The sequence below is a fragment of the Heterocephalus glaber genome, unplaced genomic scaffold, assembly GCF_053883595.1.
Source record: "Heterocephalus glaber isolate CG9 unplaced genomic scaffold, H.glaber_assembly_v1.0 deba00001479, whole genome shotgun sequence".
NCBI classification, from domain to species: Eukaryota; Metazoa; Chordata; class Mammalia; order Rodentia; family Bathyergidae; genus Heterocephalus; species Heterocephalus glaber.
The window spans coordinates 2,120,078-2,143,029 of NW_028258316.1; the positions used below are offsets into that span (position 1 = coordinate 2,120,078).

Sequence of the window (22,952 nt, forward strand, 5' to 3'; positions counted from 1 at the left end):
GGGGGTACCCATGCAGGGGTCGCCCTTACACCACGGCCAGACTCTGCCAAGGAGTGAAGGAGCTGCTGCCTCCACCACCCCACTCCACTCCACCGCGCAGGCTCAAGGGGCCACTGCAGGGCGGGGACATCGCTAACTCCTTAGGAGTGGGGCAGAGGCAGGGAAACTTCCTCTCTGGCAGAGCCACAAACCTCCCTGCCATCTCCAAAGCCAGAGCCCCCACAGAGGCGCTGCTCTCCCCGGACCTGGCAGCCGTGGCCCAGTGCCACAGCTCTCTGGGGTCACCAGGGATGGCAGCTCGGTGGGTGCCATGAGCAGAGGCAGGGCCGGACGCTCACCTCCAGGTTGATGAAGACGGTCGCCATGTCCACCGGGCTCAGCACCAGCCGCAGGGGGCCCATGTAGTTCTGTAAGACAGAAGCCCACACTGCCACCCTCTACTGCCAAGGCCACGGTCACTATGCCCAGGCGAGGCACTCAGGGACTGCAGGACAAGGGGGATGAGCACAGGCACGGGCAGCAGGACAGGGCCCAGGACTCCGGGCTGGACGCTGCCCATGCCCCACTAGGTGTCTCCATCCTAGCGCGCCGGACTCCACACTCCACTCTGCCGCCCCCGGGCAGCCAGGCGGGCTCTAGCCTAGAAACAGCGTTGGTCTTTGCACCCTGCAAGCACTGGAGGCTGGGTGCTTGGGGCAGGTGACGGGGCCGCTCAGGAGAGCTCAGAGCCTGCACCCACATCCTGTGGCCTGACCACATCCCAGTACGGGATGCCCTGGCCATCCAGTGCGGCCACTGCATCTGGACCCAGGGGCAGCCTGAGCACACAGCGGGGAACTGCCCCAGACAGGGGCACAGACAGATGTGTGGCGTGGGGCCTGGCCCAGCACGTGCTAGGGGTGGGAGCCACAGTGACCACCAGGATCAAAGAGGAGAGGAGACAGTGCGGTGGGGCAGGGCTGCAGTGGGAAGCCAGTGCGGTGCCCTCTCGGCGTGCAGGTGCCCACTGGCGAGGCCAAGGGGCGCTCAGCCCGCTCTCCCGCTGTAGCTGCCCTGATTCTGGGCCTGGCATTCGCACGCCCCGGGACACCGGCTGCCATTCCCTATACCCAAAGCCCCCGCACCTTCTCGATGTCCTCCAGGGTCCGGTAGTACTTGGCCTCGGTCTCCTGAATCTCCAGCAGGCAGCAGCTCCTCTTGTCATCCTCGGTCATGCCCATTTTCTGGTGAGGACACAAGATGTGAGCCCAGGGCTACCCTGCCCAGCCACCACCTGTCTGTCAGGACCTCAAAGCCCCAGCCTCCCGTCCCCCCAACAGGGGCCTCCCGGGGGGCTGAGAGGTCACCATGTGTAAGATGGTGGGGGACCCAGTCCCTTCCCATTGTTTTGCAGTTGAGGAAACTGAGGTGTCAGGAGGGGCAGAAATGTGATGCTAAGGAAAGTAGGAGGCTTCTGGGATCCAGGCTCCCGCTCCCCCGGGGTGGAGCCCCCAGCACACAGGCAGAGTCCAGCGGCCCCACCCAGCAGGCAGCGCTGGCCACCCCAGGCCCCTCGCCCACCACTGTGCTGGCTTCCTACAAGGTTGCCGGGACACAGCGGGGTGTGTGGTCTTCCCCAGGACTCTCCTTAGGATCTTGCCACCCAAAAGGTGCAGCCAAGCAGTACTGCAAAGTGTGCCCAGCCTCCGCCCAGTGCCATCCTCCAGGAAACACCCCAAGGCCCCCGTGCTGGGCCCCAGCTCCCAAGCAATCTGCTTTGTGGGGGCTGCTGAGGCCCACGACCCCTGCCACCCCGGGCACCTGACAGTGGCCCCCAGGAACGGTGCCCCATGTTTGCTCTGAGGGGTCTGTGGCCTCCTGGAGGGGGCAGCAGACGTGTTTCGGGCCTCTTGCAGCCCCTTACCTGCATGTACCTGATCTGAGAGCGTGGGGGACAAAGAGAGCGAACATCAGCGAGGCCACTGTCCCCTCAGGCCCATCCCAGGTGAGCCCACCGGGCTGCCGGGACAGGGCTTCCTGGGCCTCTTGCTTGGGACACGGCCCCTGCCACCCTGGCTCTGTCCTCCATGTGACCTTGTACTCAGACCATTCAGGCGGATTCAGCCGCGACAAGGAATGACAGAACCAGCAGTTTACCTTGCGGGACCCTGGCAGGGAGCAGAGGCCCCCGCCCAGGTGGCCAGGAAAGGCTGGGCGCCCTGGACCCCAGGACCCAGCCAGTCCAGGCAGGGGAGCGCCAGTCCCCACCCTGGCAGGCTGGACAAATCCCCTATGTCCTCTGCCTGTGCGTCGGGACCAGGGACAGCAGTGGCCCCCAGGAGCCCCCCACAGTCTGGCCAGGCACGGTTGGGGGTCTCTGAGAAAGCATGCACAGCCTGGGGGTGAGGATACCCCAAATTCCGCTGAAGCCACCGCCCCTGTGTCTCATGTCACCCACAGGACACCTGGCTTCCGGGCCCCCATTGACCAGGGCTTATCGACTGCCCAGTGCCATCCCTGAGCTGAAGTTCTATCAAAGGCTTGTGGGGTCCTGCAGGCCCTTGGGGAGTAGCTTGGGGGAGGGGTCCTCCAGCACCCCAGAGACCACCCAAGAAAGAGGACTGGGGAGCAGAGACCCCCGTAGGAGTAGGGCCCCCAGGCTCTCCAGAGAGGGAGTCTTCAGACCTTTCAGGGCAAAACGAGACCCCCACTCTAGGGGGGAGGCTGTGGGGTGGACAGACCCCTCAGGCCCTCCGCTCTGCCCGAGTCTCCCCAGCTTCCTGTTCCTCCACCCGCTGGTGATCCCCTCAGCACAGACGGAAAATACTATTGGCTTTTCAAGAAATTTCCCATGTCTTCAGGGAATGCGAACGGATCAAAGCCGCCACTGTTGGCAAGGACATCACACTCAACCCCTGGGAGCTTGGGGGCCCGAGGGGCTTGTGTCCCCCCACGGACAGCCTCCCGGACCCACCTCCCCAAAGTAGTTGTTGGCAATAAACCCACACCAAGCAAGCTGGCATCCGAGAGATTACTATACAAGGCCTGTGCAGAAATAAATATCCTTACAGCACAAAAGGCGCAGCTGGCTAATTGAGCCCACGCTGGGCTCTTCGTGCCCCAAACAAAGGGGCAGAATGAGCCATGCAGTGTTGTGGGGGCATAGCAACTGCTTCAGGCGGGACTCGAACCCTGCACCTTTAAAGGAATGTTCCACAGCAGCCTGCCTGGAGGACATCGGGCCACATCCAGGCAGGGACACTCTGAGGGGAGCCCCATGGGGACGAGAAGGCCCAGGCACACCGCGGGGGTCCCTCTGCACAGAGGGGTGGGGGCCCACGTCCAGCGGAAACAGGGTCGGCTCACCATGGGCTGCTGCACCTCCACCTTGATGATGTCCTCGTAGATGTCGTCCCCCTCGTCCTCGCATGGGACGCAGTCGTAGATGTCCTCGCCCAGGTCATGTTCACTGCAGGGGGAGCAGGTGAGCTGAAGGGGCCGCAGCCCAGGGGCCACTCCAGCAGGCTCGCCCGCCTCAGCCTTGGCTCCTGGCCTACGGGAGCACTCGGGGAGGCCACCATCTGGGACCTGCCCCAGTTGCCAGGGCCAGCAAGACCCCTGTTTCCCCAGAATCTCCACTCCTGCCTCCGACCAGAGCCCCGAGTGCTGGCTCAGCCTGGGGCCCGCACCATCCTGAGGCCCAGGGGTGCTGAAGGGCGTAGGGCCACAGGCAACGGGACACAGGGTCCAGGCTGCGCCTCCCCTCTGGCCCCAGGGAGGTCTTGCCTAGGTTGCGACGCATGAGAGCTCTTAGTACTCATGGCTGGGGTGGGAGTCCCTCAGGCTCCCCTCTGCCTGCAGGGCTGAGGTCACGGCCATTGCCTGCTGGAGGCCTATGGGACCCTGCCTGGTGCATGACCGACTCCTTCCATCCTGGGCTTCAGGTGCCCAGCGCAGGGCCCCGGGCACCTTGCCAGTCCTGGGAGTGACCTGCCCCGGGACCAGGCAGCCCCCTCCTTCCCTGGGATCCCACACCTGGCCCATGGCACTGCTCAGCAACTGATGGCCCAATCCAGCTAGCACTGTCCTGCCCCACTCGGGACACCCATCCCGAGGACCAGGGCCAGGCAGTGTGGTGGCTCAGGCTGGCCCTCGTGCCCTCTGCAAGGTGAGGCTGGTCATACAGCTTGGCTCAGCGTAGGGCCAGGTCAGTCACTTCCGGAAGGCATGGCCAAGAGAAATACTGTCCTCTGTGACCTGCCACCAGGACCAGGGAGGAATGGAGAAGAGCAGGAACACAAACACACGGCAGGGGTCCCCAAGGGCCCCCACACGCAGATGCCCCAGCCCCGCCCAGACCTCGGCCTGGGACACAACACTACATCCTCCGGTGGGTTTGGGTCAGATCACCGAAGATGGACTCCGGAGGAGGAGCATGCTGCATTCACCAGGAAGGGCTCGCTGCACCAGCAGGGTCTCCTGGGCACTGCAGGATGGGAGGACTGAGGTGCAACGGGACAACCACGCTGCACCACCTGCAGCACTCCACGTATGGGGCTGGGACCTGGCCAGGGGACAGAGCCAGCAGGGGCAGTGGCAGACGGGAAGCGCTGCCCAGCCACGCCCCCAGCCCTTCACGTGCCAGTGCCTGCATCAGGCGCTTTGACACCGTCGTTAGCCTGGGAAACGACCCACAGGTGGGGTCAAGGGGCCCCGTCCTGGGGGTTGACAGTGGGGTGCACATCAGCTTCCATCGCAGAGCCCATGGTCTGGGGTGCGGCCCCCAGGAACCCACAGAGGGGTACAGTGGTGTCGCAAGATCCACCCCCAGGCAGGTTTGGCAACTGCCCTGGGAACTGTCACTTGTGATGCTGTAAGTCACCTTTCCTGCCTCTAGATGCTGCCCCCAAGGGCACAGCCCACCATGCTGCCTGCCAGGCTTTGGGAGCCAGACTCCTCAGTGGTGCCAGCCTCCCAAACCTTGCACCTCCCTCAGGAATTCTGATTCTGTGGAACTGAGGCAAGAGGAGGACTTAGGAGGATAGATAGCTCTCGGACAATTTGTTTCTGAGTTCAAGGCCAGGGAGGGCGCTGGGCGGGTCAAGGTGCCCAGCAGCCAGGCCCCTGCCCAGCGGCCTCTGCCAGGCTGACTCCGTGTCTGGTACACACCTGCACCCCTCAGGCACCCACAAATGCAAGCACCCTCAGGGTGCCAGACATGTTTCCACAGCACTTCTACAGAGGTTTATGAAGACAAGACAGCGTGGCCTGTGTGACCCACCGTGCAGGGCAGGCGTTCTCATCTCCCGGAAGTTCTCCCTTCCCCCGAGGCCTCCCCCCTCCCTGTCAGCTCCTTCCTGGACGATCTTCACCACGCAGTGACTTTGCCTTGTGGACACGGCCAGTGGCATCGTGCCACACTCCTGTAGTGCATCTGTCTTCTCCTCTGTGTGGGTTCTGAGACCCTAAACGTGCAGTTGCCTGCGCCAGTGGCTGCTCCTCCATGTTGCTGAGGACCAAGACATCGGAGGAACGGTTTGGGACTGGTTCTCCACTTCCAAGTAGGGTGACTGTGCGTAAAGCCACTGTATGAGCATTCAAGTCTTGCATGTGCATGTGCGTGTACACGTGGTGCATGTGCATGCGTGCGTGGGCACGTGTGCACACACGGGTGGGGACAAACGCTATCACTTCCTGTGGAAACAGCATCCCCCAGGACCAGAACTGGCAACTTCCCAGTGCTTTCCTCAAGTGGCTGCAGCATCTGCCTCCCCTCCCACAGTGCACGCAAGTTCCAGAGGCTCCGTGTCCTCTTTGGTCCCTGTCACTGCCGGTCCTTTTCATTCAGCCACTGGAGTGGGTTCTCGGTGGAACACTGTTGTGGTTTTATTTTTAGTTTTCCTGAGGACCAGAGATGCTGAAGATTTTTTCCACATACTGCCTGTGCAGCTTCCTTCACGACAGATCTATCTGAGACTTCTGTCCTTCTCTAAAAGTCGGGAATGGTTTCTTTCTTATTGAATTCTAGGAGTTTTTTGATACTGTGGGCCAAGCACTTTGTTGTGTAGGTTTTGTGTTTCTTCTCTCCTGCTGGCTCTAGCATGGTGATTCATTTTCTTCACGTGTCTTGGTAAGCATTCATTTATAATTTCATGAAGTCTGGTTTATCAAAACTTCCTTTCACTCTGTCCTGAGTTCTAACTACAAAATCTTGTCTTGGTTAAAAATCTTTGTTTTCTTTTAAATCACAAAAGATTTTTATCTTGCATTTTCTTCTCAGAGCCGTGTACTTTCAGAGTTTATGTTTGGGGCTTTGGTTCATCTCAAATTAACTCTGCACACGGCGTGAGGTAGGGGGTGCACACTTTTTCCCACGGGAATACCCAGGTGTTCCGCGATAACTTGTCAAAAACTTTCTTCTTCCCTCTAGGCTTCTTGGATATCTCGGACAAAACCCAACTGACCACACATGAATGTATCTGGAACTCACTACAGTTTCTATTCCACCAATCCATTTATCTATCAACCCTCATGTAAGCACCACTGTTTTTTAGTTTACAGAAAGTCTTGAGATCAGGTGGCATAAATCCTCTAGCCATGTTCTTTACGAGATTGTGTACACTATTTTAAGGCCTTCTGCATTTTCACATAAACTTTAGATAATCATTTTATCAATTTCTGAAAAAACCAAAGTCTACTGAGCTCACCACAGGAAGTGGACTGAATCAGCAGTCTGTGGAGAACTGAATTTTACTATCACTACCAATCCATGAACATAGTATACACTTCCACTCAGTCTCAGTCAAGGTACTGTTTTGTAGTTTTATCCTGAAGGCTTTAGGAACTATTAATTGGTCTTTTTATTGAGTTTTTTTTTCCTCCTTACCTCCTTCACTCTTTCTTCTGGCACACACAACATACTTGTTTTAGACTACTTGATACTGATTAGCACAAATTCGTCCTGGTTTGTGTGTTACACTATGTTGAAGGCTGAATACTTTTATTTTTAGTTTCGAGATGGGGTTTTGCTAACTCACTAAGTTGCCCAGGCTGGTCTTGAACTTGTGATCTTCCTGCCTCAGCCTTCCTGAAAGCTGGGATTAGAGGCATGTGCTTCTTCTCTGTTATTTAAAGTGTGTAACTCCCATGGAGCTATCTTCAAGTTGAATGACTCCTCCTTCTGCCATCTGCAAGTCTTGAACAAGCTGATCCAGCGATTGCTCACTTCAGGCAGCATGCCTCTCACCTCTAGTTTCCTCGGGTGGTTTTTAAATAATTTGTATTTCTCCACTGTGTCTCCCCATCTGTTCATTTGTCCTATTTTCTTGTAAGTCCTTGGCCATATTTATAAATCTGCTGTGATGGTTACTTTTCTGTCAACCAGCTGGGCTGAGGGTGCCTGGATAACTGGCAAACACTCTTTCTGGGTGAGTCTGAGTGTTTCCACAGGGGCTGTCTGAACCGCAAAGTGGGGAATGGAGCCTGCTCACCCCAGGGTGTGGGCCGCATCCAGCCCACCTGGGGCCAGAGACAGAAGGGCAGATGTTCACTCTCTTCCAGAGCTAGGGTGGTCATTTCTTCCCGCCCTGGACTTTGGAACTCCTTATTCTTGGGCCCTTGGGTTCCAGGACATCCACCAACACCCTGACCCCATTCCCACTAGATCTCAGGTCTCCAGCCTTGGGCTGGGAGTTACAACACTGTCCCTGGGTTCTCAGCCCTGTGGACTCAGACTGGATCTCACTGCTGACTTTCCTGGGACTCCCACTCGCTCATAGGCAGCATAGCCAGGGGCTCAGGGGGCTTCGGGGCTTCTGCAATTGCATAAGCCAGTTCCCATAATAAATCCCCTCTTCTGTATCTGTACCTCCTGGACTTGTTTCCCTGGAGAACCCTGAGTAAGACAGCTGATAATTGCCACATCTGGGTCATCTTAAGGACAGCATCTATAGACTCTGTTTCTTCCTGAGCATGACTCACTTTCTCCTGCTTCTTTGCAAGTTGGATGATTTTTTTATTGGTCGCTGGATGCTATGAATGATACATTGTGGGGACTCTGGATTCTGAGAGTTCTGCCTAAGAGTCCTATTTGCTCTAAGTGAACTTGGGTAATCGGAGACTTCAAAGTCTGTCCTCTCTGCAGGGGCAGAACTGAAACGGCTGCTGTAATCTCCTGCTGGAAATCTCGAGGTCTTTCCTGGGGGTCTGAGCAGGCAGCCAAGGGCAGGGAGGACCTCAGGCGCAGACTGGGGGCTCCTACCCCCCAGCTTTTCCATCCTAATCTTCAGGCAGCTTTGCTCACCCCAAGTTTGGACCTAGAATGTTCCCTAATGCCTTGGAGACCAAAGGGTTGGCCCCAGCTGGTGGTGTGAGGTTCACATGGTAGGGCCTAAGGGTAAGGAAGCTGGGTCCCTTGGGATCCCTTGAAAGGTATTCCAGGATCCCAGCCCCTTCCTCTCTCTTGGTTTCCTGGCTGCTCTGAGGTGGCCAGCTGGGCATATGCTCGTGCCTCAACAACTGATGCCACCACACACTGCAAAGGACTAGTGACCATGGACTGAAACCTCTGACACCATGAGCCAACACAAACCTTTCCTGTTTTTAAGTTGACTCACTCAGGTACTTGGGCGCAGTAACAGGAAGCTCACTAACATGCCCACAAAACCTGTGATTTCCACAGAGGCCAGTGTCCCACCCACTCAAGTGCATCCCTCACCAAGAGACTCACTCTGGTTTCTTAGCGTTGAGTGTCTCCAAATGTTTTTCTAAATAATTTTCAAATCTTGTCATCTCTTGCGGCAGAGAAGTCAATCTGACCTTGCTGCTGTGTTACTAACATGGGTCTGACCTTAGATACAGGGTCTGTGGCCCTGACACAGGTCTACTCTGCACCAGGGTAAACTGGGGCACAGAGAAGTAGACTGGCCTGTGAGTCACCATGGCACCCAGAGTTTCCTTCCTCCTGCCAGGAGCACCCTGTGAACAGGTCCACCAGGTGGGGGGGAGGGGTCAGCGCACCCCATCCCATCCATACTCACTGATGATACCATGGGACAGAGCACTGGAAAAAACCAGGGGGATCACCCCAAAATCCTCTGTGCTGAGACCCTAGGAACCCCCCAAGCAGTCACCCCAACATTCTCTGGAGCTGACATGAGAACACTCCCAGGGAGTCACCTCAAAATCCCCCAGGGCTGATACTGGGCACACCCCAGGGCAGTCACCGGGCACATGTTCACTACCTCGCTCCAAGCTTGTCTTTCCTCCTCAGAATCAACTCTGCAAGGAGTGTTGGCTCCCCCAGGCCCACAGCTCACGCACTTCTGCCTGCATCTCCCTGGCCCCGGGGCCCAGAGGTGGGTGGGTGCATGGGAGAACGGGCTCTACCTGAGGCTGTGGGAGCCACTCCTCCAGCTGCACTGTCCACATCCACACCTGCAGGGAGCAGCGGCCACTTCCACTTCCTGCCTGCAACAACCCTCTCACCACGAGCGAGGCGAGCACGCGGGCACTTTCTTGGCTGACGCCGCCTCTGTCCAGAGCACTTTCCTGACCACAGTTTAATCCAGGGCAGTGAATACCAAGAAAGGCTGTACCTGTCACTGCAAATTATAACCCACATCACACACACATTCCAACTTCCAGACAGGCAATAAAGGAATGGTCAAGAAGTGTTTTTAAAAATGAAAAATTATGAGAGTAAAATGAAATGTATTTGTTAAAAAGAACAAATCCTCATAAGATAAACTCAGCAATTCAAAAGCATAAAGCTCACAGGATCTGGCTGGGCTAATCTATGTTTATTCCAAGGCAAATCCTGCACCAGAAACCTTCTGGGTCCTCGGCACAAAGATGACAGAGGTCCTGCGCCTCACGGTCCAGGTGGGAGGCTGGCGGTCAGCAGGTACCCGGGTCCGGTGTCCAGACGCCTCTCAGGAGAGGGACAGGGCCAGAAGCGACGCTACCGCGCGCTGTTCATTTTGGTGGGGTGAGGATCTGCCTCCCAAGTGCCCTCCCTGTGGCCACCACTGGCGGGGATGTCAGTCTCCCTGAGAACATGAGCTTCCTAACAGGGACCTCGCCCTTCACACAGCCTGGCCGCCCCGGGATGACGTCGAGCTTATGTTGCGACCAGCTGGGCCCCGCGGTGCGAGAGAGGCTGTCTCCCGTTCTGTCATGAGGCGCGGCTTAACGGGTCCAGCGGAGACAGAGCCCCAGAACATTCCTGCGCAGGCTCCCATGCACCAGCCCGGCCCGCCGAGTGCCACAGGGCCCCAGACCCCAGCAGCACAGCTCTACTGCACCCCGCTTGGCCTTCCTGGTGTTCTACCGCACTTGTGCCCTCCAGATTCGCCTTCCAGGCAGGCAGATGTCGCTGCCACTACACCCAGACCAGCGCGGCAGGTCCGCGTCACCTGCAGCACTCAATGCTCACTCGCAGCCCAGGAGAGGCAGCCGGTCGAACTGGAACCAGATTCTCAGCCCTATCAGTTTCCAGCTCAGAACTCTGGGTGGGTAACCACTGCCTCAGTTTCCCCAGCCACAAAGGGAGAAGGAGAGTTACAAAGATCCGCTATACGTCAGTGACCAGCACGGGCATGGTACAGAGTATGTGCTCAATTAGTGAGGGCCACGGCCTCACAACCTGGGGGAAGGTGGGGCAGCAGTCAACAACATGATATTAGCTCAGGGCCTGACTCAAGAAGCAACACTAAACCGGGCATGGTGGCGAACACTTATAAGCCCACAACCTGGGAGGCTGAGGCAGGAAGATCACCTCAAGTTTGAGGCCAGCCTGGGATACATAATGAGTCCAAGGCCACTCTGAACTACATAGGGAGATCCTGTCTCAAAAGGCAAAAAAAAAAAAAAAAAAAAAGCAACCCTAAAAATGATGATTTTTAGAAATACAGAGGGCCAGGGAGTTAGGAGCTCCCCTGCAGGCAGCTGCTCCAACTGATGCTAAATCCCGACAATAATTCTGTCCTTGTCATCGCCTGCGATCTTTACCCTCTCCAGACCCCTGGCCAGAGGAGACCCCGAGACCCCGCTGGCACCTTCCAAGGGGCAGCTGCTCAGATAGGCCGCACCCCCTATCCAGGAAAACCAAGCAACAGCGAGCAGCCTCTGCCCCGAGTGCTGGCAGGCCAGGGTGTTTATGGGGGACATAAAGCATCGCTCCTGACAGGCCAGGGTGCACTGCTGCTGTTACCAGGCAACCAGACCCAACAGTTCCCGACCTCAGTCCATGCCAGGCCTCGGCCTCTCTGGGGCTGGCTGCACTGGGGGCAGTGGAGGCCTTGTGGGACAGACGGGCATCACTGGCCCCCAGCAGCCCTGACCACAGCCTGTGAGCAGCAGCCGCTGTCCCTGCAGGTGGGGGAGCCGGGGAGGGCAGCTCACCACCGTGTGTAAAGCTGAACTGGGCAGCCCTGCCGGCCTGACTCCTGAGGGAGCCCTGTTTCTAGGGGCTGTGCCCTGCGCGTGGCAGGAACGAGCCTCTGGGAGTTCCTCCCACCACCTAGAGCCACTCGGGAACCCAGCAGGAAGCACACCTGAGTGGTCACACAGGCTCAGGCTAGCAGATGGCTCCGAGTCTCAGTCCCTCCCACGCCAAGGGAAGCACACTGTGTGACCTCCGCAGCCGCTTGGTCTCTGGGCCTTACTCTCTGGGTGCTGCGAGGGCTGAGGACAGGAGCCTCCCGGGCCTGCGTGGGCTGTGGTCTCGTGGGCCCTTCACCACGAGGGCCATGAGTGTTCTCAGCACCGCATCCCCTCAGCACAACCTCTTCCCAAAACAAGCCAGGCCCGGGTCAAGGGATCGCCCCATGTCCTCTGTGCCGCCCACGTGAGCAACAGGAACAGACACAGGGAGTTGATGGGAACTCGGAGAGAGGGGTCATCTGGAGCCCCAGAAAGGTGCCCTTCCCTCATCCTGCCAGAGTTAGGGAATCTCCTCCAACCTCTGGGTTTTATAGAATGAATAGGAGTTCAGCAATCAACACAGAAAAGGCTGTGTACGATGGGGCTCTACAGTTACGCCTGGCTTATGATGCATTTCGCCACCTCAGCAGTGTTTCCAGTGTCCCCCGAGGGTCAGGTCTGCGCTGAATGCAGAAAGAGCAGTGTGGGAAAGGCCAAGTCTTTACCTTGCTGGGGTTTCCAGGGGACGGTACCAGATGATCAATTCTGTGGGGCCCCTTTCCCTTCCGGTCACAGTCCAGCTGGCCACTGCTCCCCACCAGAAGATGGCAGATGACCATCCATGTGTTCTGCGTCCCCTCCCTGCCCCTCCTGTCACCTGTGCTGTCAGAGGCTGCGTTAAATGGGAAGAGGACCCCTGCATTTAAGCAGGCATCAGAGATGAACGTTGGCAGCGCGGGCTGCCCGGCCGAAGGGCAGCCTGCACCGCACATGCAGCCCGGTGGGTCCTCTGCAGCACAGAGCCAGACATGCCACGCAGCGCGGGGCTAGGAAGTGGGGTTTCAAGGCCACCAAGGCCCTGAGCCCACGAGGCAGCTGAGGGGCACCATGGTGGTGCCGCACCAAGGGGCCGATGAGCCGCCCTGGGAACAGGGCAGGGGCCAGAGGGCCACCGCAACTGGTACCTGGCCAGACTGAGCCAGAAGCGCTGAATGGCCTGCGTGCTGTACAGAGTGTGGCAGGGAAGCCTGCCGCGGGTCCCCAGCCTGGAAGTGTCCAGCAGGCTGTGCCCTGGACTCTGGCTTCGTGGATCCCATTGGGCCAGTCCTTGAGGACAGACAAGCCTCACAGACACACAAGGACCAAGGGACCCCAAGAGTCTGTGGGACCAGCCCTCCCTGGGGGGACACATCCCACACTAAATGCCTTCCCTGCCGAAGCTCCTTAAAGAAATGTTCTCAGTGCCCTGCACCCCCAGGACACCAGGCTCTCCACAGAAGCTGCGGGTGAACTGCAGTCCGTGAAGTGTCAGTCATATCTGTTTAAGCCTGAAAACCACTTCGGCCCGAGGACTGAGAGGTCAGAGCTAAGCGGGGCAGGCATCTGTGTGACTGACATGGGCCCTGCAACCTTGAAGGACCCAGGGCACAGAAGGGAAAACTGAGACCCTCAGAGCCACACAGACTGCCTGAGACCAAGCACGGCCCCACTGTGACACCTGGCACAGAGGCCCCTAAAGGCAAGAGCTAGACAACGAGCCGAAGCCAGCCCCACTGTGACCCTGGTGTCCAGGCCGTGGTCCAGCTGAGAAGCAGCCACCCTTGTGTCCACATGACGGCCATCACTCGGGGCCCTGGCCCAGGAACCTCCAACCACCCTTATGCTCGAGGAAAACTTCTCAGTCAGAGGCATCTAGCGCAGACCGGGCCAGGCCACTGCGGACAGAGCCTGGATGTGTCCGGGGTCACTGCCGGGTGGACCAGGCGCTGCCCTGGGCACTGACAGCCACACGGTCACCTGTGGGGTCTGGCTACCTGCTCAGCAGACGGGGACTGCGGTGAGGAGTCACCAAGCTCTGCCCTGCCTCCCGTGGCTGTGCAGACACCCTGGCCCGCTCAGCTCTGGGTAACCGGCCGCCCAGCCTGGCCTGGCCCATGGGCCCTGACTCCTGCAAAAAGTAAAGTGAGAGCCGGGTGCACTTGGGACAGTCGGCTCCCACATGGGCTCCGCTCACCCCAGAAGGACGTTCTGGACCTGAGCCCTGACTGCCAGCTCCAGCACAGCAAGTGGAAAGGAGCCCTGCAGAACTTACGCCGCCCACCTGATGGGGGGCGCCGGGCAACGTGAAAAGGACATGAAAGAGCGCAAGCTTTAAAGGACGCGGCTTCCCACTGATGAGCCATAGGGCAGTATTTTGGGTCCATCAGGTCAAATAAAATACTTTCTTACAACTGATCTCTCCGGTCCCTTTTTACTTTTCCGACTAGCAACTAGAAAGCCCCAGGCACACACGTGGCTCCGTTTGATTTCTGCTGCACTGCATGGCCACAGCCACAGCAGATGGGAGAGGACAGCGAGGTTCCCCAGTGCCACCACCCGACGCCACCGTCCGTCTCCCCCATCCCATGGAGCACGCCCCATGTGTGGCAGCTTCACGCATCCCACGGCAGGAAACTGAGGCAGCGAGAAGCAGCAGCTGTCCAAGACCATGAGAGCAGGAGGCGACAGGCTGAGGGTCACCGCCTGGATTGAGTCCCGCGTGCAGACGCACCTGTCCCTGGGGGTGACAGGCAGCCTGTGCTCACTGCCACCCCACCGTCCTGAGGGAGCGTGGGGTCTCTGGAGGCTGAGCTGTCTCCTCTACTCTTCATCCCCAGGCCTGACACAGTGCTTAGCAACCGGGTGACAGCGGATGAATTAATGATCGAATGAATGCATGACAGAACTCATAGGGCCACTCCCGCACGGTGGCCCCAGCCAGGCACCCTCCCTGGAGGTCCATGCCTGGCATCCGGAAGGCTGCAGGGCCTGGGGTCCAGGAGGCTGGGAGGGTCTGGTGGACGTGCTAGGTGACCATCGCTGCCGGCCATTCCCCAGCTTCTGTGTGGACAGTGCACATCCGCACTCCCTCCCGGGCAGAGTCCAGGTTAGAAGCGGCAGTCTGTTTGTACAACGGCTAAATATCAATGCCGAGTCCTCAGGGACTGGATGCTAGGGAACCCTGCTCTTCAATGAAAGGAGAGAGGGAAAGCATGAAAAATGTATTAAACTTGAGACGCTGGGACCAAGCCATGAGTTAAGGATCCACATTCATCCCCTTCCCTATAACTTACGATTTTCGTCTGAAATAACCGCAGTCCTAAGGGACGCACTGGGCTCAGGAGGCTTGCTTTTTCCTTTTTCAGGGAGATGGTGCTGAGGCTTGAACCCAGGGGTACTCGTTACCACTGAGCTTACCACTGAGCTACATTCACAGCTTCCCCCACCCTTTATTATTTAAAACAGCTGCTGCTAAGCCGCTAAGTTGCCCTGGCTGGGCCTGAACTTACAATTCTCCTGCTTCAGCCTGCCAGAAAGCAGGGATTACAGACAAGTGCCACACACTCAGCTAACGCTAACTCTTAATGTCACAAAATGACACCACACTTCCTGGGTGGACAACTCCATTTTGTTTTGAATGAGAACTGTCACCACCAGGTAAGACAGGGAAAGAGGGGACCCGGAGCCAGGCTCAAGGCCTGACCCGCTGCAGAGGATCCCTGGGTCTGAACGGGTCCCACGTGGCCCGGGCCTGGCCACGCTGGTGGCAGTCTGGGGAGAGTGCAGGGTTTGCACAAGGCTCCCACTCAGACACCTCTGGCCAGGCCCCTGCCCAAGGCACAGTATACCATTCCTGGGCCGCTGAGTCTGTGTTGCTGTCTCTGGAAGACACAGCCCGGAACTCAACTGGGACACTGGACAGAAACGGCACAGTTACAGGGTCCCCAGGCTCTGGGGAGGTCTGGGCACAAACTTGGAGTCAAATGTGGCTCTGCCACTTATGAGCTCTGGGACCTGGCCCAAGGCATCCCTGTCCGGGCCTGTTTGTGTGCGTGGAGGAGGTGACAGGAAGGCCTCACCAAGTGACCACGGGGACGGCTTAATGTGAGGAGGTGAAATCCCAGTGGGGCCCCACACTGCAGTGTCAGGTTCGCGGGCACCGTGCACACAAGGACGCAGGGACACGGGACTTCAAGCACCTCAGCGGGCTGTAGCCCTGCACGGCCAGGGGCCCACAGGGTGCAGTGCTCTGTGGGCGGGTAGCAGTGTTGGCTGGAGTGGGAAACAGGTTCCCTGGGCCCGGACGTGGCAGGTGGTGGATGAGGACGGAAAGGGAGGGAAGGGGACACCGACCCTGAGCGCTGTGAGCAACGTGGCTGCAGACGGGCAGAGGTGCGGCCCTTATGGCCTCGGGGACCTCCCTGCTCCGTGCCACCCCTGCTGAGTCTCTGTCCTCTCCTCAGGCACTCGGCCTGCATCCCGGCAGCCCCTGTGTGTCGGGGCACAGCCCTTCTGGAGCCATCGAGGGTGCTCCCGGATGCCTGAGCCTGGCTGTGGCCACAGTGGCACTGGGCAGGGACCCCGGCCCTGGATGCCAGCCCCATTTTCTCTGTGAGTGCACTGACCTGACCACAGGAGTCTCAGATGCCTCAGCGGCTCCACGCTCACCCACCGCCAGGGTGCACCCCAGGCCTAGGGGCCTGGTCCCCAAGACAGGCTGGGGATGAGGAGGCCCTCACAGAGGCCTGGGCCGGGCCACCCGGAGGGGATGCGCTGCACTGTGGCCGGGGTCCTGCACACACGGTCGGCCTGGTCACATCCGCGTCGCCCAGGCACGGAGCGCAGGAGGAGCGCCAAGCCCCTGCCCTGGCCTCACACCCTCCAGGTGCTCAGTAAACACCGAGCCATTCACACCGCGAAGCTCCTCGTCCACGCGCTGGCACACAGGGAAAGAAGCAGCAGGCACCGCAGTCTCTCAGAACAAAGAAACTCTCGATGGGGAACAGGAACTCCCAGGAGGAGCTGGCGGGGCAGTGGGCAGTGGGTATGGGGCCCGGGGCCACTTCTTGGCTGTGGTCCCTGCTCTGCAGAATGGGGTGCCGCCGCCTCCAGCCCACTGCCCCCTCTCAAGCAAGCAGCCACCCCCCTCCCTGGCGGGGCCCACATGATGCCACTCTGGTCACAGCCAGCCTGGCAGAGCCAGGCCAGCGGCTCCGTCCATCCCCACAGGGAAATGGCCAGGCGTGCGCTGGGTGTAGCAGAGCAAAGAAATCCTCTCAGAGAGCGGAAGGAAGGCAAGGAGGGAGCCCAGGCACGCCTCATCCTAACCCTAACCCTGAGCCTGACCAGATCCTCCAGGCTTGACCCAGGAGGAAGCTGTGGCCTGGTCGGCACCCAGGCCAACTCCCAGAAGGCAGTGGGCGCTGAGACTGGGGCTCCGGCCCCCCAGGGCCGTGCAGAAGCCCAGGCTCCTGCCTTGGCCAAGGCCCCATGGAGACCAAGGACCAGGCCTGCCTTAAATGTGGTGCTGGTTCCCCTGACTGGGGACGCGGGGCCTCCCCTCCTGCAGCCTCCCCGTCTTCCTCCCCAGCCCTTACTCAGCCAGCTCCTCCAGGCTGCGGTAGACGTCGTCATCGTTCTCCGCGGTCTCCTCGGAGGGAAAAGGCCTGGGGAGAGAAGGGGACAGTGAGGACACGGGTGTCTGCGATGCCGGAGGAGCCTGCCTGGCTCTGCGGAGGGCGCTGGGCGTTGGCTGTCCCCCAGGTCTGGTGGAGGCGCCCGGTGGTGCAGACATGGACCTGGCACCTTGTGAGCTTGGGTCTGAATGCTCACGAGGCCATTTCCTGGCTGAGGGCCCTTGGGTGAGTCCCTACACCTCTCTGAGCCTGCAGGCCACACGGCAGCCCATACTGGTGGAGGCTCGGCACACACAGGGGCCCCACAGGGATGCAGCACAGAGCCCAGCCTGTCACCGTGGGTGCAGGAAATGGATGGATCCCGGCAACGTCCAAAGAGAGGGCCCTGGCAGACCAGGGGTCTGGGCCTGGCATGGCAGAAGCCTCGTCCTGTGTCACCACGCTGCCCCTCCTCCAGGCACTGGCCTTTCTGGGGTGTCCTGGTAGCAGGACATGGGCTCCCTGGACACCTCAAGGTGAGACACAGGAGGGAATGCCAGGGGCGCCCAGCACTGTGCCACCTGCCGGCACCATGGGTCTACCTCCCTCGGCCACCCCAGGTAAGGTGACAGCCGCTGTGTACAGGATCCACACTTGGGAGGGCGCGCACGTCAGCAAAGGACCCGCTCTGAGGGGAATGACTGGGGGATTCTGCCTGGCCCCAACAGTGCAGCGCTGTGACCAGATGCCCCTTCCTCCCCTTCCCGGAAGGAACGTGCTCCACGCACCCCAAGATCCCTGTGCCCCCACTTCTGACGCACAGGGTGATCTGGGTGAGCTCCCATCACCCAGTTCCTCTCAGGGTCTGCTATTGTTGTGGCGCTCTCGTGGGCACATAAAATGAAAATCGCTTTCCTCCTGGTAACCTGCCATTGTCAACTCCAGCCCAGCCAAACAACCTAGGGTAGAAGGAAGCAGGGGTTCGGCCCTCAGCCTCTGCAGACAGCAGGAGGCCCCAGTGTCAGCTTCCTGTCTCCAGACGCCAGCACAGGCCACTCCAGGAGCCAAATGCTCGGAGGGAGGTGGGAGACTCAGATTAAAGGCCTTGTTCAAAAGCAGTGGGAGGTGAAATTCCTTTTTAATTAAACCAAGTACCCTGCAGCCCCAGGGTGCAAGTTCCTGGAATCCTGCTCCCCAGGACCCTCCTCACCCTCCCGCCTGCCACCCAGGGTCAGCCTGACATTGGCTCGCGGTGATTCAGCAAGGATCGCAGCCAAGTGCCCAACAGCCTCCCAGCCAGGCTGAACCGGAAGGCCTGGTCCCACAGGGCGCTGTGGCAGACCTGCGGCAAACTCCGCCCCCTCCTCCCCGCCTCTCCTGTCACCAGGGCAGCAGCACTCAGTAGAGGGGCGTGTCCTCGGGTCACCATGGCGCCCTGGCCACCTGCAGGAGGCCCTACCGACTCAGCTGTGCTCTCAGCCAGGAAACCCCAGAGGGACCCACGTCACCCCGCTGTAGGACGGAGCCCAAACTGACCCCGATTCCCATTGGCCTGATGGGAAATGGCACTGAGGAGCAGGGTCCAGATCCTTCCATGACCCCAACTGCCAAAGGGACCAGAACACGAGTGACCAAATGGTGCTGGGAGGCTGAGCCTGATGCCCCCTGCCAAGGCGGGCTCCCCACTGCCCCCGTCCCACAAGGTCACCAGCACTCTCCCCAGCCCCCCGCCAGCCATTCCTGCACTTTCCAAACTTGCTTGTTTTAAAATTTATTTTTAACTGATACAGAGAAACACAACAACTGCGCATACACACGGGGTGCCACTTCATTACGCTTTTTAAGTCTTTCACGATGAAGGGTGTTCCTTTGTTATAAGGACAAAATATCTAAATTGCTGCTATTTAACAAAAGTTGCCTCGTTTATATTGCAAACACGTAAAGGCCCGCTCCTATCCAACTGAAGCGTGCTGTGTGTAAAACGGCTTTGCGGCAAAGACAAGCTTCCGGAGAACTCGGGGAGGCTGTGGCCTTGTTCAAACCCTGACACGGGGTGTGTGTGGAGACAGCGGCCAGCTGACCCACTGGAGGGGCCACGAGCACGCACACCCGATGTGGGCACCTCCCGTCCCTGGCAGACATCACTAATCGACTGCAGAGCTCCTGTGTTGTTCAGGTGAAACCAGGGAAGCTGAGCCCAGGTAGGGATGGAGAGGGAAGGATTCAGAGCAAGACAAGCCCAGTGGTGAGTCCCAGGCCCGCCACCTACTCTGGGTGACCTCGGACAAGCTACTGAGCTTCTCTGACTCAATTTCCCCCCAAAAGTGAAGCCAGTGGCTCCTTCTCACGGGGCTGCTATGTGATGGCAGATTGTTCCGCACTGGGCAACACCCAGAGAGTTGGAGCTCTGGGTTATTATTCCTGCCATCAGCCTCATCCAGGCCAATTTCTACTGCCTAGGAAATCTAACCTCTAAGCCGGGTGTGGTGGCGCACCCCTGCCAACCCAGCACTCGGGAGGCGGAGGCAGGAGGATTGCTGCGGGTTTGAGGGCAGCCTGGGCTACACAGGGAGACCCTGTCTCAAACAAACAAAACGACACAAAATTAACTCGTGGTGCCCCGTGAGTGTCTGCCAGCCCATTGCCCACGAGCATTTCGGTACCTTGTTTCCTAATACACAGAAAGTTGGTGCCCACAAAAGTAAGGCATAATAGTAATTTCAAGGCTTTTCAGATGATCACGTACGCATGCCTTTCCTCATTTCACTTTTCTACGTCTCGTCTCTTTCAGGGTCTTGCTTTGGCCTCTCGTGTCATCTCCTACACTCGCCCGACCCCATGGACACAACACAGGCCAGTTAAAGCCAGAAGAATTACACTGCTGCCCATAAAATCTTACTCTGCCATCACTGCTGGGGCCTCAAAGCCCTCAGAGAATGGAGCTGCAAATCCAATTAGCCCTTGCCACGGCCAAACACAGACAGGCCTCGCCTGGTCAGGACGGGAGGCACCCCTCAGGGTCAGATAGGGCTGGGGAAGGGAGCGGGAATGCAGGGTGGGGGCCTCCCAGGTGGGGTGGGGAGGCTGCCCCCTGCACTCACCCCCCACCCTGCTCCACCTCCAGCCTGGGCCTGCGCTTGGTGCAAGGCATCTGTCCCCCCGCCACACCCAATCCTACTGTCCCCAGCGCCCGCGGCAAACCCCGCCTCACGAGGCAGCAAGACCTGATTGCTCTCCGCCCAGGCCCATCCTGCCTAGCAGGGTGCCAGGCACTGGAATGGCAATGATGGTTGAGTGGGTGGATGGACGGGTGGGTGGCAGGTAGGCAAACGGCTGGGTGCACGGAGGGGTGGATGGACGGACCGGATATAGAGATGGCTGTTGAGCGGTGGATTCATGGATGGATGCTCGAGTAGACAGGTGGGTTTGACTGTGGTTGGATTTGTGGGTGGCTGGAAAATGGGAGAACGGATGGGTGGACAGGCAAAAGGATGGATATAAGACATTCCCAAGCTGCTCTTTCCCTACCTGTAATTATGACAAAGTGCAGCTCTGAACTGGAGCTCAAAGCGAGCTCAGGAGAAATCACATGTGAGGGTTCCGGTCTGGTCTGGGGAGGAACAGTCCAGCCCAGGCCTACTGAACACTGGGGGCCTCTCTGTGCAGACAGCCTCTGAGCGGAGTTCTGGGGCCACGTCCCAGCTGCAGCTCACAGCCCAGGAGGGGCCGCGGCAGGCAGGCACTGTGGCCACTTGGCCACAAGACCCAGCTCCCTGCCCCGTCTTCAGACACCAGCCGACCCTGAACCTGCATCTCACCCCAGTGTCCCTTCCCCTGGCTCCACGGGACACCAGGCGTCAGTCTTCGGCATTAATCTCTCACTAAGGGAGGAAGCAGGCGTGAGAAGCAAGAACGGTCAAGCGGGGTCCACACAGAGCAGCTTGGTCCCCCGGGGCAGCGGGTTCCTCTCTGCCCATCCCACCTTCCTAAGGACTCATTTCCTGTCCTAGGCTGCTGGGAAGCTGCACCTCCCCAGCATCAGCCGGGGATTAAGCAGATACCCCTGCAGGAAGCCAAAAAGCCCTGCATGCCAAGAAATCCCCGGCATGGAGGACCCAGCACTACCCCTCCTCCGATGTGGCCCACCCGATCCCACCCCAAGCCTCCTCCACACCCCGTCCTCCCTTGAGCCGCCCCTCTTGAGGAGCCCCCACCACATGAAGACAACTTCCGCATCCAGCCTCGTGGCCCCTGTATCTGCCCAGGATGATGGGTCTCAGTGCCAGGACCAGAGGGATCAGCAGACAGAGGAAGACCAGAAGACAGGACACCCTGAAGGGCGCTCGAGGTTGAGCCCACCCCAAAGGAGGAGCAGAGGAGATGCGAGTCCCACTTCCACAGTCTTCCTCCCTCCTCCGTCCCTCAGGTGTGCACAGGACACCTGCTCGGAGCTGGCCATTGGGCGTCAGGCAGCAGGAGCAGTGCATGTCCGGCTCTGAAGTCAATACCTGAGCTTCTGGTCCCCCCTCAGGACTTCAGGGCGCCCACAGCCGGGGGGAAGCCACCCACGGTCTGGAAGGAGCAGCAGCCCAGATGCTGCGGGGGCTGCTGGCACTGAGGGCAGCGGGACCTCTGGCCAACCTGGACCTCAGGACCTCAGCAGAATGCAGCACGGTGCAGGATGTGGTTTCTAAACGAAGCCTGGTGTAGTCGAAGAGGACTCACAACGCAGCGCCTCCTTCCAGGCAGGCTCCAGAGCCGGGTTCCAGGGCAGCGTTACCCTCACACGCTCCCGTTCCCCGGTGATGGCTGGAGGACCTCATGCATGGGTGTGACAGGAAACACGCTCTACATGTGACATCGGAGCTGTGCTCGGGACAGGACACAGCAGCCACCCCGCCATGCACCTGATGCTTCTCCCATCCCCCCAGGTAGCACGGGCTGGGGCTCACTGACCCGCTGACCCCATCTGGCATGGGCTCCCTCTGCATTATTTAATCATGCAGGGCCTGCATCCCTGCAGGACCCCCTACCCCAAGATCCCAGGACATGGAGCCCCCTCTCGCCTTTGAAAAGACAAACTCCAACTCCAAGGCAGGCATGCAGCCAACAGATGCTGTCCTGGGCCTGGTCCCCCACAGCCCCAAAGCTGAGCACCGCCTCTAACTTCACTTAGGGGAAGCTGGAGGGGGAACAGACAGCTTGGTCTCTGCAGAGATGGATGGGGTTCGGGTCCTGACTTTGCCCACCACAGCCTCAGTTTCCCCAAGTCCAATATGTGGGTAGAGAGTTCAACTGTTCAGACAGAGATAAGGGACGGAAGGCTACCACCTACATGTGTCCCTATGTGGTCCCCCTTCCGGCCAGCCCAGTCCCACGGCGTCCTCGGCCTTGAGCACTGCCCTGGCACCCTGCAACTGCAAAGTCCCCCAATCCCACGCCCACCCCTGGCTAGGGTCAGGCAGGGCCAGTTCCTCCCCTGCCCCACACCCATGGGCTGCTTTCTCCCGCAGGTCCCTGTGTAGGGACAGGTGGCACTGTAGGCAGGGAAAAGACAGGACAAAGGCCTCACGAGCTTTATTAAGATCAAGAGGGAGCTGGGGATGTAGCTCAGGGGTGCTGCTGCCTGTCTCAAAAGCGTAAGGTCCCAAGTTCGATCTCCGGTACAAAAAAAAGATCAAGAGGGAAACTTACTAAAAGCAGTTTCTGCCTCTAACACTACAAGGAGACTCTGCAGCGAGGGCAATTAGAAAGACAAAGAAGAGAGAGAGAAGCTGGGCTTGAGAGAGGGCCAGCCAACACAATGATCAAAAGAATTTATCAAGAAGAGGTAACACTGAAGCCAAAAGAGAAAGACCCGCAAAGCCAGCTCCCCACACCCACCTGACAGAATGC

At 59.0% G+C, this 22,952-nt stretch overlaps 1 protein-coding gene across 7 annotated transcripts in view; it reads right to left on the reverse strand.

Moving 5' to 3' along the window:
• Window positions 1-22,952, reverse strand: part of Vav2 (vav guanine nucleotide exchange factor 2) — a 120,056-nt gene that overhangs the window by 25,690 nt on the left and 71,414 nt on the right. For 4 of the 7 annotated variants that reach the window (XR_015439799.1, XM_087182963.1, XM_087182964.1 and 1 more), the window contains exons 4-8: window positions 17,040-17,108; window positions 3,346-3,448; window positions 1,904-1,918; window positions 1,125-1,223; window positions 339-407 (exon numbers count right to left, since the gene is read on the reverse strand). Coding sequence is in view for 6 of the 7 variants with exons in the window: in XM_087182963.1 (XP_087039089.1) it covers window positions 339-407; window positions 1,125-1,223; window positions 1,904-1,918; window positions 3,346-3,448; window positions 17,040-17,108 (355 nt within the window). In the remaining variant the exon portion in view is untranslated. The remainder of the gene's footprint in view (window positions 1-338; window positions 408-1,124; window positions 1,224-1,903; window positions 1,919-3,345; window positions 3,449-17,039; window positions 17,109-22,952) is intronic. The other 3 variants (XM_004848994.3, XM_004848995.2, XM_087182962.1) reach the window with 1 other exon arrangement.